At 44.4% G+C, this 15976-nt stretch overlaps 1 protein-coding gene across 1 annotated transcript; it reads left to right on the forward strand.

The window, feature by feature from the left end:
• The first annotated feature begins 90 nt into the window (after window positions 1-90).
• Window positions 91-15946, forward strand: LOC139340304 (ras-related protein Rap-2a). The gene is made up of 2 exons (XM_070976064.1): window positions 91-1102; window positions 14219-15946. Exons 1-2 carry the CDS (start codon window positions 789-791, stop codon window positions 14454-14456), a joined length of 552 nt encoding a protein of 183 aa, XP_070832165.1. The 5' UTR covers window positions 91-788; the 3' UTR covers window positions 14457-15946.
• The last annotated feature ends 30 nt before the right edge of the window (window positions 15947-15976 follow it).

Genomic DNA, 15976 nt, shown 5'->3' on the forward strand with positions numbered 1-15976 from the left:
CGGAAACGGAGCCGCTGAATTTGATTGGCTCCCTCCGTGCGGCTCCCATTCAGGCACGAGTGAGGTTTACAGGCAGCGGGGGAGGCAGTTGGTCCGCTCGCACATCCGTCTGAGGAGGGAGGATCCATTTTTTAGATTCTTTCCTTTTTTTTTCCTGCCTTGGTACGGAAGCCGAGTGGGGACCAGCTGGTTACGCGGCGGCCGTGGGTCTCCACCCGAGAGTATGGCGGCTGGGATTGCACCGGAGAGCGAGGCAGAGACGGAGACGTGCCAGAGATGGTGAAAAAGAAACAAAGAGACGCAAGTTGTTCAGCGAAGTGTCGAAACGCGTCCAGCTGCTGCTCTTTCCCTGAGGCGGACCCCTGCTTGACAAATTGCGCCTGCAGTCCAGTCTAGAGGCTAAGCCAGCGTTTTTCCAGTGTCCTCGATGGAGCAAGTTTGTTTTTTTATGATGCACAGGGCTGAGCTAAGCAGATGAAAACCCGCACGGTCCACATCATCGGCCGATATTTTCTTCCTCCCTGTGCGCGTTTTGGACAATCGCAGTCCTCGGACGCACGTATAGCTGTCAGTGTGTGGCCTGCATGGGGGAATTTCTACAATGAAATCCATCTTGGGGCACCGAGTCTTTGTGCTCTGCCATAGCTGAGCAGCGGCGAGCAAGACTGTGTTATTGACAACCCGTTCAAAATGGGACACGAATGGTGAATGTGATTCGTGCGGGAACGTTTCGAGTTCATTTCAATGACGCGCGGAAATTGAGACCTTACGACTTGATTTAATCCACGATGCGCGAGTATAAAGTGGTGGTCCTGGGCAGCGGTGGGGTCGGGAAATCCGCCCTCACTGTGCAGTTTGTCACCGGGACGTTCATTGAGAAGTACGACCCCACTATAGAGGATTTTTACCGCAAGGAGATCGAGGTGGACTCCTCGCCGTCGGTGCTGGAGATCCTTGACACCGCTGGCACCGAGCAGTTCGCCTCCATGCGGGACCTTTACATCAAGAACGGTCAAGGATTCATACTGGTCTACAGCCTTGTCAACCAGCAAAGCTTCCAGGACATAAAGCCGATGAGGGATCAGATCATAAGAGTGAAAAGGTTGGTGAAATGATGCGCAGGAGCAGAGTCATGTCCAGACTGTTTAGTGTGAATACTGGAGGTTGTTCTTCACACGTAAAGGCTGGCCGATCAGGCCCTCTAGTTTCAGGATGGGCCTCGGTCTGGTCTGAGAACTGTGCCTGACTGGAGATGTTGAGCATCTTCAGGGCTCACTACAGGACAGCACACCATGCCTGTTCTATTTTGGTGTAGCAGGTCTCACCCACAGCGCTTGTAGGTAGGCACTGCAGTCCCAGCATCTCTAAAAGTAATCAGCTGTGATCTCAGAGTAGCCTCGTCTCTCCAGCGTTCCCGCAGACTTTCTAATGTTTCACTCTAGACACTTACATCTTAGGAAAGACAGAAACTGAAGGGACGACAGTGCTCGTCCATCCTGTCCATCAGCACCGTGAAGACCAGTCTGTCTTCCAGTCATAACATCCTCCAGTAGAGAGTCTGTGATCTGCCAAGCTGCTGCTCTGTAGCGCTGACGGTCTGCTGTGCCAGACGCTGCAACCCCCCTGTGAAACCCCCAGCCGGGCATACCCAGGATTCAGTGCAACACAGGCTCTGCAGAGGGCTTCGAGGAAGCACAGCTCTAAATAGTATAGGCCGGGGAAAGCAGGCTGAGCCCCGGCTCCTGCGGAGGGGAGGCCGTGTTTTTAATTAACAAGCCGCACAAGCTCTTTAGAAAGAGGGACACAATTGAAAGCATGAAATTGTCTGATATCTTGAGCGCTCTAACACCGATGATCCAGATATGAGGTCGCTGGAGCGAGCTGCTGATTGATACGTGGAAGAGGTTAGCTGAGGCTGTGCGGGTCCGCTGTCACGTTGTTGGTGCTTCTCAGCTCTCAGCCAGAGACGCGTGGTACTGTCCATTCACCTGGTGACACAGCACCGTGTCACAGAACCCAGTCCAGGCCCGAACAGGCTGTAGGGTAGATGCTGCTGGTGATCGCTGCCTGCGTTGTTCGCTCGTTTTCCATGTCAGTGTGCAGGCAGCGTGCACCGTGCTGTGCCTGTGTGGGTTCATCAGTCATTGTAGATGTCAGTGGATGTGTTACAGTCAATGCAGGGAGTCCAGGAGGCTCCAGAGAGACGAGGCTGTTCTAGTGAGGAAGCGTATTTAAAGCAGTTCGGCTTCCAGCTCCCACTGTTTACTGATACACCTAATTACTTTCGACAATGCTCAGCATAAGGACGGCGCAGTCATCTGTCTCTGTTGTGACAGTATTGCCTGTTTCATTATGTAAACTATAAATGAAATGTAATCAGCTTAAAGATGTTTATTTTTCTTAGTTGCCTTCAGTCTTTGTCGCTTAATTGGATTCAGGCTTTTTCGAACGCACCTTCTAAACAATCCTATAAATCGGCGGCTCCGCGTGAAAGAATGAGGTCAACATGTTTCCCCCATATGAGTTGAGGATGGGGAAAGTGTGTGCGTGTTTACATGTAAATGCATACATGTGTGCTCACAGCAGATGCAGCCAGGCCGTTGTGTGATTTCACACTCGGGTCTGGTGCTGTTCTCTACTGTCACAGCAGAAATTATTTTCTGTCGCAAAAACATCGCACTTCACATGCAACACCTACACAATGGTTAATTTCAGAGTTCTGCACGGACTCCAACAGTACAAACTTTAGATTGTGTTCGAAACAGTGAGGCTGAAAATGTCTTTAATTCGCTTAGCTGCGACCCACATCCTGCACGCAGCTCTCCGTTAACAGACCCTGTTCTCAGTGGAAGTCTGCGTATTTTCTTTGGTTATTCCGATAGTTTCTCTTTACTTTTTTGTAGTAAATAATTATAAAGACGAGATGAATCAAAGAATTTCTCAGACTCGAGGTTGAGAGACGTCAGCATCATCCCTCTAACATCAACACAGCTGATCTCAGTCGAAAACATTTCATTGGAAGATTATGCTGAAGATCAGAAAAGGTTTGCTTTAGTTGGCTGGCTGTTATACACGAGGTCTAAACAAACTGAAGCTGTTTGTGCGCAGCCTTTTCAAACCTACACACACAACTTTTCTGGTGTTTCTGGCTTCTCTTAACAGCAGTTGTACGAGTTTGCTCCTGAGAGCTTGTGAGTATACTGTGTGTAAAACTGTAAACTCCACACGTACTTCTACAGCAACACAAAGAGCGTCCACACTCTTTTTTTCAGCTGATATGATACCGCAGGGATATGAAAACAAAAGTGACTTGAAGTTGGGCACAACCAAGCTGCCGTACCTCAAAAATCAATACAGGAGCCACATACTGTATGTTTTTCTCAGCACGTTTGACAACCCAGAGCCGTGAGTGTCAGTCAGGGTTTCTCTTGATGCTGAAGGTCAGGAAGGCACCAAATAAACCACAAATTATCTTGTGGTTATATTCATCAAGTTAAAGGTTAACCTATTGTGACACACAGTTAAACATATGTTGGTCTGTGGTATCTCTTGTAGAGCTGTGTGATATGACCCAAATCTAATATCCCTATAAACATCATTTCATCTCAGTATAGCACTTTTTTTCTTTAAAAAGTATGTTTATTGATGTTTTTCTCCTATATATGCACATATTCATCCACATACATATATATCACCATTAAGTTAAAAAAAAAAACAGAAAAACAAAAACACAACACAACAAAAACATTTGTGCCTCCTCAACCAAAATACAATGGAGACACATAAACAAAACACATATACATATATGTACATCCCATATACATACACAGTGCTCCAGTGCTCCAAGGTTTACCTCAGGCAGTACTCAGCCCTCCTCTTCATCACCTGGCAGTGAATGATCCCCACACTTCCTCGAACACATCCTGCTTCCTTCCACTTATAAACGTTACTTTTTCTAAGGGAAAAGTTGATAACATTTGCCTAACCCAATATGTGGTACCTGGTCCGCTAGCCTTCTTCCAAAACAACGCAATTGATCTTTTAGCCTGCAGGAGACATACGTCTATTGTTATTTGTTCACTTTTGGCATATTTGTAGTGTTCTGGGTACAACCCTAAAATAAAAAATCCAGGATCTAATGGGATTTCTTTTTGCGAGAATTTTTTCCATCGCTTTTTTAACCTCCTCCCAGAAAGGTTTTAGCTTACTACACTGCCACATACAATGAATCAGTGTCCCCTTCACCTCAGTGCATTTTGTGCAGTATAGCACATTTACTGTAAACTCAATGAAAGAATAGTTTATATAAAGTGACACATGGAAAGTACTTACTTTACTCATACAACGCCGATTCCAAAAAAGTTGGGATGCTGTATAAAACCTAAATAATGCAGAATGTGATAATTTGTTGATCCTTTTTGACATATACTCACCTGAAAGACAGTGAAAATGTTTGACCTCGTCAGCTTCATGGATTTTTGTAAATATGCTTATTCTGAATTTGTGCAGCAGCATGTTTAAAAAAAGGGACAGGAGCAACTAAAGACTGGGAAAGTTGTGGAATGCTGCAAAAACACCTGTTTGGAACATTCCACAGGTAAACAGGTTCACTGGTAACAGGTGATAGCATCATGATTGGGTATGAAAGGAGCATCAACATATTGAATGATTCCTAATATTAGATTCTGAGTCCTTTGTAGTCTTGTTTCTTGTGTTTTCACAAGAAACTTAAATCTACATCTGCCACTTTGCTCCGGTTTTCGACAGTATGATGACCCCAGAGCAGAAAACATCGCAGCCTTTGTATGGACAGTAATGCAGAATCAAGACGGCGCTCGAGTAGCTTGCGTTCCCTCCTGACAGAGAAAAAAACCTGCTGGTAATATTCTATAAACACCTGCAGCTGAAAATGCAACAAGTCCAGACATGTTCTGTGGAGCTGGATGAAGGGCATTGTGGGAAATGTAGGATCGTAGTAGGAGAAGACAAGAATGATTGAGACATCAAAAAGAACAGAGGCATGAATAACAGAGACATCAAACAGGCTCACTGTTCACGGCATCACAGATCAGTGAGGTGGAATGCTCCAGAGCTGATCACCCGATTAGTTGGTGAGCAGAAAAGCAATCAGCAGATATTTTGATAATCGCTTAACTGTGTCAGTCATTTATCAGGCTAAAAGTGAAAAAAGTGCTGCTGTTTTTCAGGGTCCAGCTTCTTAATTTGCTGCTTCTCTCTGTCATATATGAGAGTAAACTGAGTATCTTTAGCTTTTGGACTTTTGGTCAGACAAAACAAGACATTTGAAGACGCCACCTTGGCCTCTGGGAACATCCATCGATTATATTTAGGAAATGTACTTCTGTCACGTGCACCTCCGCAGTCAGACTCTTCATGTTCATTACGCTGTCGCTGCTTCTCTTCCCTGTTTGTCCTTCCACGCTGCCAAAACACTTGTGACCCGTCACGGCTGTATCAGCGTTGGCTCAGGTCAGAGGCGCTGCTGTGCGCCGCTCTCATCTGAACCCTGTCAACATCTATCAGTGCCTGCTGTTAGCGGCGCAGACAGGCTTTAGCGCAGGGGCCACGGGTGCACATGATTACACCCTGGCCTGCCTGTGTCCGCTGAGGACCTCATCACTCCTCACTTCAGCTGCAGTTAACTACACACCAGGGATATATTGTGAATGGTGACTTAACAGAGCATTTAAATAGCAGTTACATGGTCAGAGGATAGTGAGGAAGAAATAGGGCGCCATAATAAACTGCAGTTAGCCCTGAGAGACTCTAATAGTGTTGTAGTTGCTGGTGCTGTTGATATCATTAGTCTACATCTTTCTGATACACGCTGCATGTGTACTTACTCCTTTCAGCAAGGCTTACAAACTGTGGAGATATCATTCCAAGGCTTGTGCCAACTGGTTGAAAGGATCAATAAATGGAGGAGCAGCAGCCTCCTAGTTCTCCCAGAAAGATCCTCTTTCATCTTTGTCTGTTGTGAAAACTGGGCAAAAGAACTGAGCTAAAGTTCGGAGATGGTTGCCTAACGGTTGCCCTCACGCAGTGGTTGTTTGTAGCGTAGCCGACTTGTGGAAATTTTCAAACACCAACAAGTTGTTTCCTGCCATTCTTGCCACATGGCTTCAGGGTTTGGCAGCGTCAGTCAGTTGGTCCACCGCTTTGGTCCAGACTGAAATATCTCAACAACTGTTGGAAGGATCGTGCCATGATTCTGTACCCCGAGTGCTCTGAGGATGAATGCCAATGCCTTTGGTGATCCCCTGACCTTTTCTCCTGCACCAGCTCAGGTCAAAGCTTTCACTTATCCTGTGAAATAACTCAGGAAAGGATGGACGTTCATGATGAGTATGAGTACATCCTGATGACTTTTCCTGTAGCGCCACCATGAGGCTTTGTGGTTTTAAGTGAACTGCCTTGGCAGCTATTGGATGGATGCCAGACACTGATGTCCCCCTCAGGATGATGAATGTTTACATCTCTCTTGCTCTTTGCAGAAACGGAGGCTACAGCGCACCTCACAGGCAGCTGGTGCTCAGCAGGAGATGAGCAGCTATGCTGACAGCTTCTCCAGCACGCTGACTGTATGCATTATATTATATAGTATATTCCAGATCAAGCCACCATCCTGTCATTTGATACCACCACCCTCCATGGAGAGTGCAAACCCTCCCATAAACCATAACGTACCTGAATTGATAAGCGGTCGTGCTTCATGGTGATATGCAGAGACAATTTATTATTGCTCTTTCATTAAGAGACACTTAAAAAAGAATGGCACATAGCAGCGACCTGCATATCCTGACTTTTAGGCCCCAGGAGGGGTCAAAAACCCTGGATATTTCACTCTCTATAATGTTTCATGTTTCGACAGGTTCATGATATTTAAACCAAGCTCCATGTGTAAAACTGGTGGAGTGCCCCTTTAACTAAAGTGTGTCTTTAAACATCCTGTGACTCACAGTATATATTCTTTTGTTCAGTTTGTCACATTGTACTTTTCTCAGCGATGCTACAAACTGAACATTTATCTCATAAAGTTGAGTTCTGTACCACAAAGTTACCTACGAAGAGCGAGGATGATGTCAAACGGTGCGTTGCGCTCAGATGGTGTTTGCTAGTTAGCGGCAAAATTCCACTGAATTGTTCTTATAGAAGCCCATTACAAACTGAGGGGGACTTTTAAGCCGTTAAGCTGTTGTTCATGGTCAATCACGGAGAAGAAAACAAAAAGCAATTATGAAACAGCCAGACAACAAGCTGTCTGCGTTTCAGTGGTTTAGAGCTTTTTTCTCGTTAACCAAATCAGACAGCGAATTAATGTCAGTCAGCTAATAAGTTCTTTCATGTCCAAATCCAAAGTTTGCAGATTCACCTGTAGGGCTTTTCCCGTGGTACTTCCGGCCGTGCCGAGTCACACCATGCCGTCGAGTTATGCCGAGCTGTCCTCTTAAAGTCAGGTCAAAGTGTGCCCAACTGATTCCAAGCACGTTGAGGTAACGTCAGATGAACTTCATCATCACTGCGACATGTTTAAATAGCATCCGCTGCTAATGCCAGACATAGCAGGTTCTTCATCAGTTTCAATCACCTCCTCTTTGTTTTTCGATCAGTAAGTGGCAGATGCCCAGCAAAATCCATGATGATAAGTAGCTGGCTATCAACAACTGTTGCACAGAGCAGTAGTAAACAGCACTAAATGTCTTCGACTTGAGAGAATCATCAAAGACACGGTGGGCAGCCCTGTTGTAATGGAGACACAAATCCCTGATGTGCCGGGCTGAGTCAAACCGAGTAAAGCCAAGCCAGCATGTTTATGGAAAAGAGCGATTGTACAAGCTAAAATAAGTTAGCTTTAAGAACAAACTGAATCACTGTGCTGTATATTAGTCTTATGTGTTTTCTGAAGCTCCATGTAGAGATCCGTGTGACGTCAAGCTGGTAAGTCCAGTGTCGACCCTGAAACAATATCCTCAGCGTAATGTATCATTTTCAGACATCAACGGAGAAGGTGACTGTGTCACTTCGACCATTTTTGGTGGTGATAAATTTTATGAATGAGTCTCTGAACTATTCAAAGCTTATTCCTCTCCTTTCATAAAAAATCAGTCTGAACAAATGTCTGATATATTGGCACTTTGCATTTCAGATTTTTAGGTCTTGTACTTTGCACAGTAAGAGGAGGAATCTATCTCAAACGGCATAATTACCGCGGGGAGCTAGTACCGTGCAGTATTATTGCTGTAATACACATCAGATCCAAGGCAGTGCAGTCTGTCGAGTACAATACTCGTTTACCTTTCCCATTTTGACATGTCTTGGCCAGTGTCCATCATCTGCAAATAGCATCAGATTCTGAAGGAAAGGGGAAGCAGGTGATTGGTTTTCACAACCTTGAGAGACTCCAAAAGAGACTTTAAGTACTATCCCCCGATATTGTCTTTTTTAAATCTTTCATTCTTTTGAACAGCAGAAAGTCTTCATGTGCTCTCATGGAGTGTTTACCAAAGACTCTCCAGATATCTATTCCTGATTAAATCTTTTCTTTGCCCTGACGCTGTGCCAGAAGAGAGGCGCTTATTGCTGCTCTCTGACTCAGATGATTTCTCTCCACTGACTCTGCTGAAGACCTTCCTCAAAAAGGGCCGCTGGGAGGAGGCCCCGCACGCAGCCGCTTCCCTCCATCATCCTGACAGTGTTGGCCAGAGTCAAATCCAGAGGCTCTCGGGCCGCTGGGTTCTACTGTCCGTCAGCAAAGGCCTATGTGAGCTGATGCATCATGCATTATAGATAAGGTGTGTCTGGGTGAGCTCGGATGGGTGTTTGCCGTCAGAGTGCTCAAGTGCGGGCGCCGTCAAGCTCGCGAGCTGAAGGCTAGAGCATGACATGTTGTTTGTGCTGTTTGTGTCACAGCACAAACACAAGCAGACTCATTCATTTGTCTTTTCGGGCTCGTGTCTTAACCATGTGAACCGCTCTGTATGTGTTCTGTGTTACGGACAAGCCTTGCCTCCTTGCGTCAGCCTCTGTTGGGTCCAGACACAGTGTGGCCAACACCCTTTATGCTGAGGCCCTGGGAGCCTCGGTATCCGTGGCAGCCACCGTCTCACACCTCCTGGGACTGCCGGTTTCCTCCTCTGTTATTATGACTATATATAGACCCTCTCCTTTGGTACCAGATGTCTTTGTACTGCACTTCTGTGGTGATGAGGCCCAAATGAGCTACATAACTTGCATATGGCTGTTAAATTGTCCATTATGGTTAAAAGAAAAAAAACACAGCACACTTGTGTGGTTGATGTGACCTTATTGGACTGACTTTACTTGGATTCCACCTGCTGGGACATCCATGCTAATTTCAGTCAGATTAAGAGTAGGTAATTAATTGATATTTTAATAGAGAATTAATTGGGAACTATTTTGATAATGGCTTCATCATTTCTGTAATTTTAAAGCAAAAATGGCAGAAACGTACTGGATCCAGCTTCTCGAAAGTCAACATTTTCTAGTCGTCTTAGTCTTCTCTCATAATAATCTGAACATCAGTGGATTTTAAACTGTTGTTTTGAACAAAACGAGACACTTGACCAACGTGTGATGCACAGTTTTTTGCCTTTTGCTGACATTTTATCGACAAAACCATTTTGATTTTGATTGATAGATTGCCGCTAATAATGATCATTTGCATTTGAACTATTTCTCATTTAGGAACCTTGAATCCATACACAAGAGTGTTTTTTGTTTTTGTTTTTTTTCTAGAGTAAGAAAAATTTGAGGTGGTAAAGCGAGAGCTGGAATGAAACAGTCAGCCATTAAAACCACCTGCCTAATATTGTGTAGATCCCCCTCATGTCGCCATTGATATGGGACCTCGGGGGGCATCCTGTGGTGTCTGGCATCGGATGTTGGAAGCAGATCCTTTGGGTCCTGATTTAGGAGGAGGGGCCTCTGTGGGTCGCCTTGTTCAGTCGCGTCCTGCAGTTGCTCGATTGGATTGGGATGTGGGGAGTTTGGAGGTCGGGTCAACACCTTGGGCTCTCTGTTGTGTTATGTTCCTGAGCAGTTTTCGTGATGTGGCACGCCGCGTTGTCCTGCTGTCAGGGATGCTGTTGCCATACGGGGGTGTGCTTGGTCTGCAATAATGTTCTGGTGGGTGGTACGTGAATGACATGAATACCAGGACCCAAGGTTTCCCAACAGAACATTGTATTGTAACAAGATGATCAATGTTATTCACGTCACCAGTCAGTGGATTTAATGTTATGGTTGATCTTTTAATAGTTGGCTTTTCATAATCCTCCTGGACAATTTTACACGAGATTTGAGGCAAAACTACAACCTGGGGCAGAAAAGATACACAGAGACAATGAAGGTGAGACAGGGAATTTACAGTTTGAGGCAAAAACTGCCACCAGGGAGATGGTCCAGCGACATGCGGCCTTGCTATTTATATTGACACCAGAAATGCACTGAATGGGACTTGAGCACTATGCTTTGACCGAGGTGCATGAGCTGTCATTTGTCATTCAGGATGCCTCAGAGCTCGCAGGAATGTATCACACTCTTGGTTGCACAGCAATCAACCTCTAAGATCGTCTCTTAAATCCTAGTAGTTCCTCTCGACTGGCGAACCGATCCTGGGAACAGGACAGGACAGTTGAGATTAAAGTTCACTCTGGTAATGCATTCATGAGTAGATCAAAGTCAGCACCCTATTCTTTGCAAGTTTAAGCTTATTTAACGCTGAAACCTGCAGCCCCATGGCCTCTGAGAGATGCTTGACTTGGAAAAGTATCACAGCTGCCGCTTCGGCACTCTCCCCATCTCTCCAGCATTAGTATTGCCTTGTATACCTGTTACCATAGAAATCAAGCATGAGGAGGATTTTTTCCGTATTAATAATTTACAAGCATGTATATTTCATGGAGCGAGGGCAGCATTTGAAAATCCTAATGATGCTGATGGGTGTTGGGGTGCATGACTGTTCAGATGTGACGATGCCGCTCGGTGTTGCGAACAGAGACATTTAGACTCTGTTCGAATGATGGGTCAAACCGATAGAATGCGTTCCCTGCCGCATACAGATAAGGATGAAAGAAATAACCTGTTGTTATTTCTTGGATGTGAATATGCGGGATCTGCTATCTCTCTGATGTTTTTGATCTTTGTTGTCTCCTCTGATGCGTACAAACTGCCTCAGAGGCCCGCCGTGTTTCCTGAAGTCAAAACTCGTGTAGTGATTTTATTGGTGAAACTGCGTCAGAGCCGTTCCTTTTGATAATTATAGTGCCTTAGCCTATTTAATTGAACTGCCTGTCTCTTCTGGCTGTCCACTAAGTAGTCCAGTTCCACAGTGACATGTTGTGCTCCAACAACATAACAGGGAGTTCAGAGCTCAAAGGATTATGGCCACTTCCTACCCTCAGGGGTCAGAGCTGTGCTACCCATTTCCTGTTCTCTACTGGGTCAGGCTTTAGACTTAATGCTTACATGAGGCAGGGTGGGCGGCGTGGAGGGTCAGTGGTTAGCGGCCCACAGCAAGAAGGTCCTGCTCTGGTTCTCTAGGTGAAAAGCTTCCTCCCACAGTCAAAAACCATGTCTAAAAACACATCTTTTTCTTTCCGTTTTAGCCTCCCACCCACAATAAACTCACGCTTTGTACCCAACAGAGCCTTTTGAAAGTAGTTACTTTGAGAAAGCCAGGCTTATTTTGTCATGTAGATGGGGGAAACTGACCTTTGAGAAAGAGCTGACAAATGATTGTCACATGGTCGTCCCTGAAAAACATCTGGATTCTTTGACTGAAACAATCAGGTTGGAAGTGACTCTCAGGCAGATGTTAATGCTCACACAGTCAAAAATAGTTGCTTCCTGTTGCAAACAGTGATGGAAGTACTCTTCCAAAGAGAACATCCCAGAAAGTGTTTTCTGTGATAGAGACTGAAAATAGAGGTGAGAGGGAAATAGAAATGAGTTTCCGAGTGTGTCAGGGTACTTTGAAGTAATCTAAATACTTAGCTGCATTGTTAAACTTGTATTTTCATCCACATTTCTAGTCTTAGGATGGCAGTTTTGTACAGACATTCATGTCCTCATGACTTTGGTTATCCTCTGACTTTCAGCACCACAATGAGTTTGTCAGTTTCAAAGAAGCCTCCCATAGTCAGACCTATCTCCACCATGCTGTGTCAGCGCTGGACACCTACACCTGTTATCATTCTGGTATAGGGGAAAAAACACTGCATTGTGGACATAACGACCAGGTTGGGCTTTGGGTAACTTGCTATTTTCAGCAATTTCCTTGTTGATTTTTCCCCCTGTAGCAAGGGGGATTTTGAAAATAGCAACATGCAGATAGCAGAGGGCCCTGTCATTGGCTGCCTGAAATAGGAAATGGGCATATACCCAGAATCTTCATGCGATGAGTCAGGCTCAGATCAAAGCACAGGTGTGTCCAGGTACAGCTTCACAGAGCAGCTAGCATGGCTGTAACTTCTTATTTTCATCTGTTTTTTATCATGCAAGTTCCGTGACTTTGGGTTTTTTCATCAGAAGTGACAATAATGGACCGCACTTACTTTGTGCGTCGGTATAGGGTTGTCATGGACTTAATTATCTGTCTCTGATATATGACAGCACTTACGAAAACAGTGACGATCAAACGCCTCAAAGCTGAAGTCTTTGAATAACCGTTTAACAGCGCGCAGTTACGACTGTCAGTCAAATCACTCCTTTATACAGCACAGTCACTAAAAACAGGACCAGAACGAAAAGTCAATGTTCCGTTGACGAGTCACTCAGTTATAATGAAACTCAGCTTTTAAGCAATCAGTCCCACAGAGACATGAGAGTGCAGTTTACTTAGTGAGGAAAGTGCGACAGTGTGAGAGGAAGGTGCAGATGACTGAGAGGTACCTGGAGTTTACTTTAATAAAAGATGCTACATACATGTAGATAAAATCTCCTCGCCTTGCTAAGACAACTTATTTATTCAACTGCGCTCCAGAATTTGGCTGTAATGCACCGTGAGGGCTGCCAGCTGCCTTAAAACCAAAAGATGTTTTGTCATTACAGTTTGGATTGAAACTTAAGTCAACTATCTGACATGAATTGTGTCCACGAAATGTTTGACACTTTCACAGCATTTTCATCTTGATTTGCATTAGTGTAGATGTGTCTTTACAGTAAAAATGTAAATCATGAAAATGACAGTGGGGCTGGATGAGAATGTATTATTGTCACTATCATTACACTATATAATCTTGGTCGAGACATTAGAGCTGGAAAACTTAAAAATACATTTAAAAATGGATTTTGCTCCACAAAAACTTTGAAAGCACCATTTATTTATTTCGAACACCTCAGTAAAAACACATTTGTGCCAAGACGTGTGTGCACTTGAGTACTTGCACTTGTGTGTCTGATGTTTATATTTTAGGCTGTAAAGTGTGCAGGGAGTTGCACTTTGAATGATGTTTGACACATATTCAATTAAAAACAGTACAAAGACAATATATTTAACATTTTACCTTCACTGATTTTTGTAAATATCTGCTTATTCTGAATCTGATGCAGCAACATGTTTCAAACTGTTTGGGACAGGAGCAGCAAAAGGCTGTGGAACGCTCTGAAAACACCTGTTTGTAACATTCCACAGGTAATCAGGTTCATTGGTGACAGGTGATAGTATCATGATTGGGTGTGAAAGGGGCATCCTGGAAAGGCTCAGTCCCTCACAAGCAAGGATGGAGCGAGGTTCACCACTTGTGAACACATGATTGGATAAAGGATGTTACTGCATGGGCTCAGGAACACCTTTGCCCATTGCCGCCCGCCTCCCTTCAACAGGGAGAAGCAGGTCAAGAAAATGACTAATTGAGCCATTGTTGCCATTGAAAGAAAGACTGTTGAATGAGCTGATGTTTGAGCTGGTCCTATTTCAATGGGCTGATGTACAAAGTGAAATGTATGGATTATGGTTAATTAAATAATTGCATTAAGTAAAGGATTTTCATGTGTAAAGAGTCAAGGTTTATTCAGTGGTGTAATTAAAACCTTTTGAAGCATTAAGCAACTGCTAATACCAGGTTCACTGACTGCTTCCATACGGCTCCTCGGCATCAGTTTCTGTTGAACGTATCTTATCCTGATGCTTGCCTCTGTGTCTGACAGCCTGATGTGGGTCTGCGTCTGTCCTCAGGTACGAGAAGGTTCCTGTGATCCTGGTGGGGAACAAGGTGGACCTGGAAAGCGAGAGGGAGGTATCGTCCAGCGAAGGTCAGGCCCTGGCCGAGGAGTGGGGCTGCCCGTTCATGGAGACCTCGGCCAAGAGCAAAACCATGGTAGACGAACTGTTCGCTGAGATCGTTCGGCAGATGGACTACGCCGCCCAGCCGGACAAGGATGACCCCTGCTGCTCCTCTTGCAATATACAATAGCCCCGGGGGCCTCCAGGAACAGGCCAGGCAAAAAGTCTACTTAGAGGAAGCTCCTTCGACCCGCAGCAGAGAGATACACACTTAGACACACACACATGCACATGCCAATTAAACGGAAGATAAATTCATGGTTGAACGCGATGGATTTTAACTCTATGGAGCATAAAATCAGCAGTGACATGATTATTAATAACGACATGTGAGTCATGAATACGTTTTGAACGAGGAATGCTAGGAAGTCTGCCGCAAGAGAAATTGAGAAATGACAAAAAGAAACATGCCCTCGCTTTGCGTTACTCTCTTTTGTTATTTTTTTTTTTAATCCTTTGAGTTGTGGGGGAAATCATCAGCAGAGAATCACAGATCGGGGTCTTTAGTCTTTAGGTCGCTCTACAGTCCGCCAGAAATCAGTAAAAAAGAGTTTTCTCCTGGTTTTGTTTGCATTAGCGGTTTCACACAGAGCACCAAGATGCATTCTTTAGTAGCTACTGCACACAAATCCAGTCGTAGATCTCTGGGATCCAGCTGTTTTAAATATTAACGAGTATCTGATTTACAGTACAGTTATCTCCCAGCTTATTTTGTGCAGTGGTTGGTTTTTCTACTCATCACAGGGCTGAACCAAAGAGGTGACCTGAAAGCACCTCCGTTTCCTTATATTTTTTTCAGTGGGTGAAAAAGGAAGGGAGAGAAAACGGTGGATAAGTCAGTGTCTTTCATGAAACATTGGTGCAGTCATCTCTTTCCTATTTTCTCACTTTGAGATACAATAGTAAACATAGCAGAGTGTTTCACATATCGTGTGATGTTTCGTTTTCCTCTCTGGGAGACTTTGACAGCAGATTGCCGAGTAATAATATAACTATCTGCTTCATCCAGATGGGACGAAGAGTTCATCTCCTCAGTGTTTGAATATCTCGACAGACGATCTCTCCAAACTCTTTTCAGGAATGGGTGACATTTAAAGTGAAGATGCCAACATTTGTCATACTTTACGTTTTCTTTTCCTCCTCTGGTATCAATATGAAATGGGGCGCTCAAGAGTTTCATCCTGATCCCATTCTTTATGTGCTCAGAGTATTCAAATCCATAGTAACAAATAGTAACGACGAAGGCGATGATAATAAGAATAACTAATGGTAGTGTAAATATTTTGTATTGAAAGTGCCAGCTCCTATGAAGACACTGACTCAACACATGTGGAACTGTCAACTGTATGCATGGCTAGTAAACAAAAAAAGGACTCTTATTGTTTGAGTTTAATATAGGCTGTGGAAATGTGCAAACCAAACACATACACGTCTGGATCTGGACACTGTCTCAACTGTACATCTACAGTATGTTGCCACGGGAACCAGACTCTCCCCGTGTAACCATTTTCATCGTTGATTTTATATTTTTTTATGTGACCATTTACTCTTTATTCCCTCTCTGAATGGTGACACTGTTACATTTGACACCTAAACAATAAAAGTGCGTTCAACACTCGACTGAGGCTGCCGGCTTTGGATGAAATGAAG

This window comes from Chaetodon trifascialis, chromosome 12 (assembly GCF_039877785.1).
Source record: "Chaetodon trifascialis isolate fChaTrf1 chromosome 12, fChaTrf1.hap1, whole genome shotgun sequence".
Classification (NCBI taxonomy): domain Eukaryota; kingdom Metazoa; phylum Chordata; class Actinopteri; order Chaetodontiformes; family Chaetodontidae; genus Chaetodon; species Chaetodon trifascialis.

Bases quoted from the DNA above. Each gene is read 5' to 3' on its own strand.
- LOC139340304 (XM_070976064.1), top strand. From the start codon at position 789: ATGCGCGAGTATAAAGTGGTGGTCCTGGGCAGCGGTGGGGTCGGGAAA. The intron at 1,103-14,218 runs GTTGGTGAAATG...GTCTGTCCTCAG, and splicing joins CAGATCATAAGAGTGAAAAG to GTACGAGAAGGTTCCTGTGA.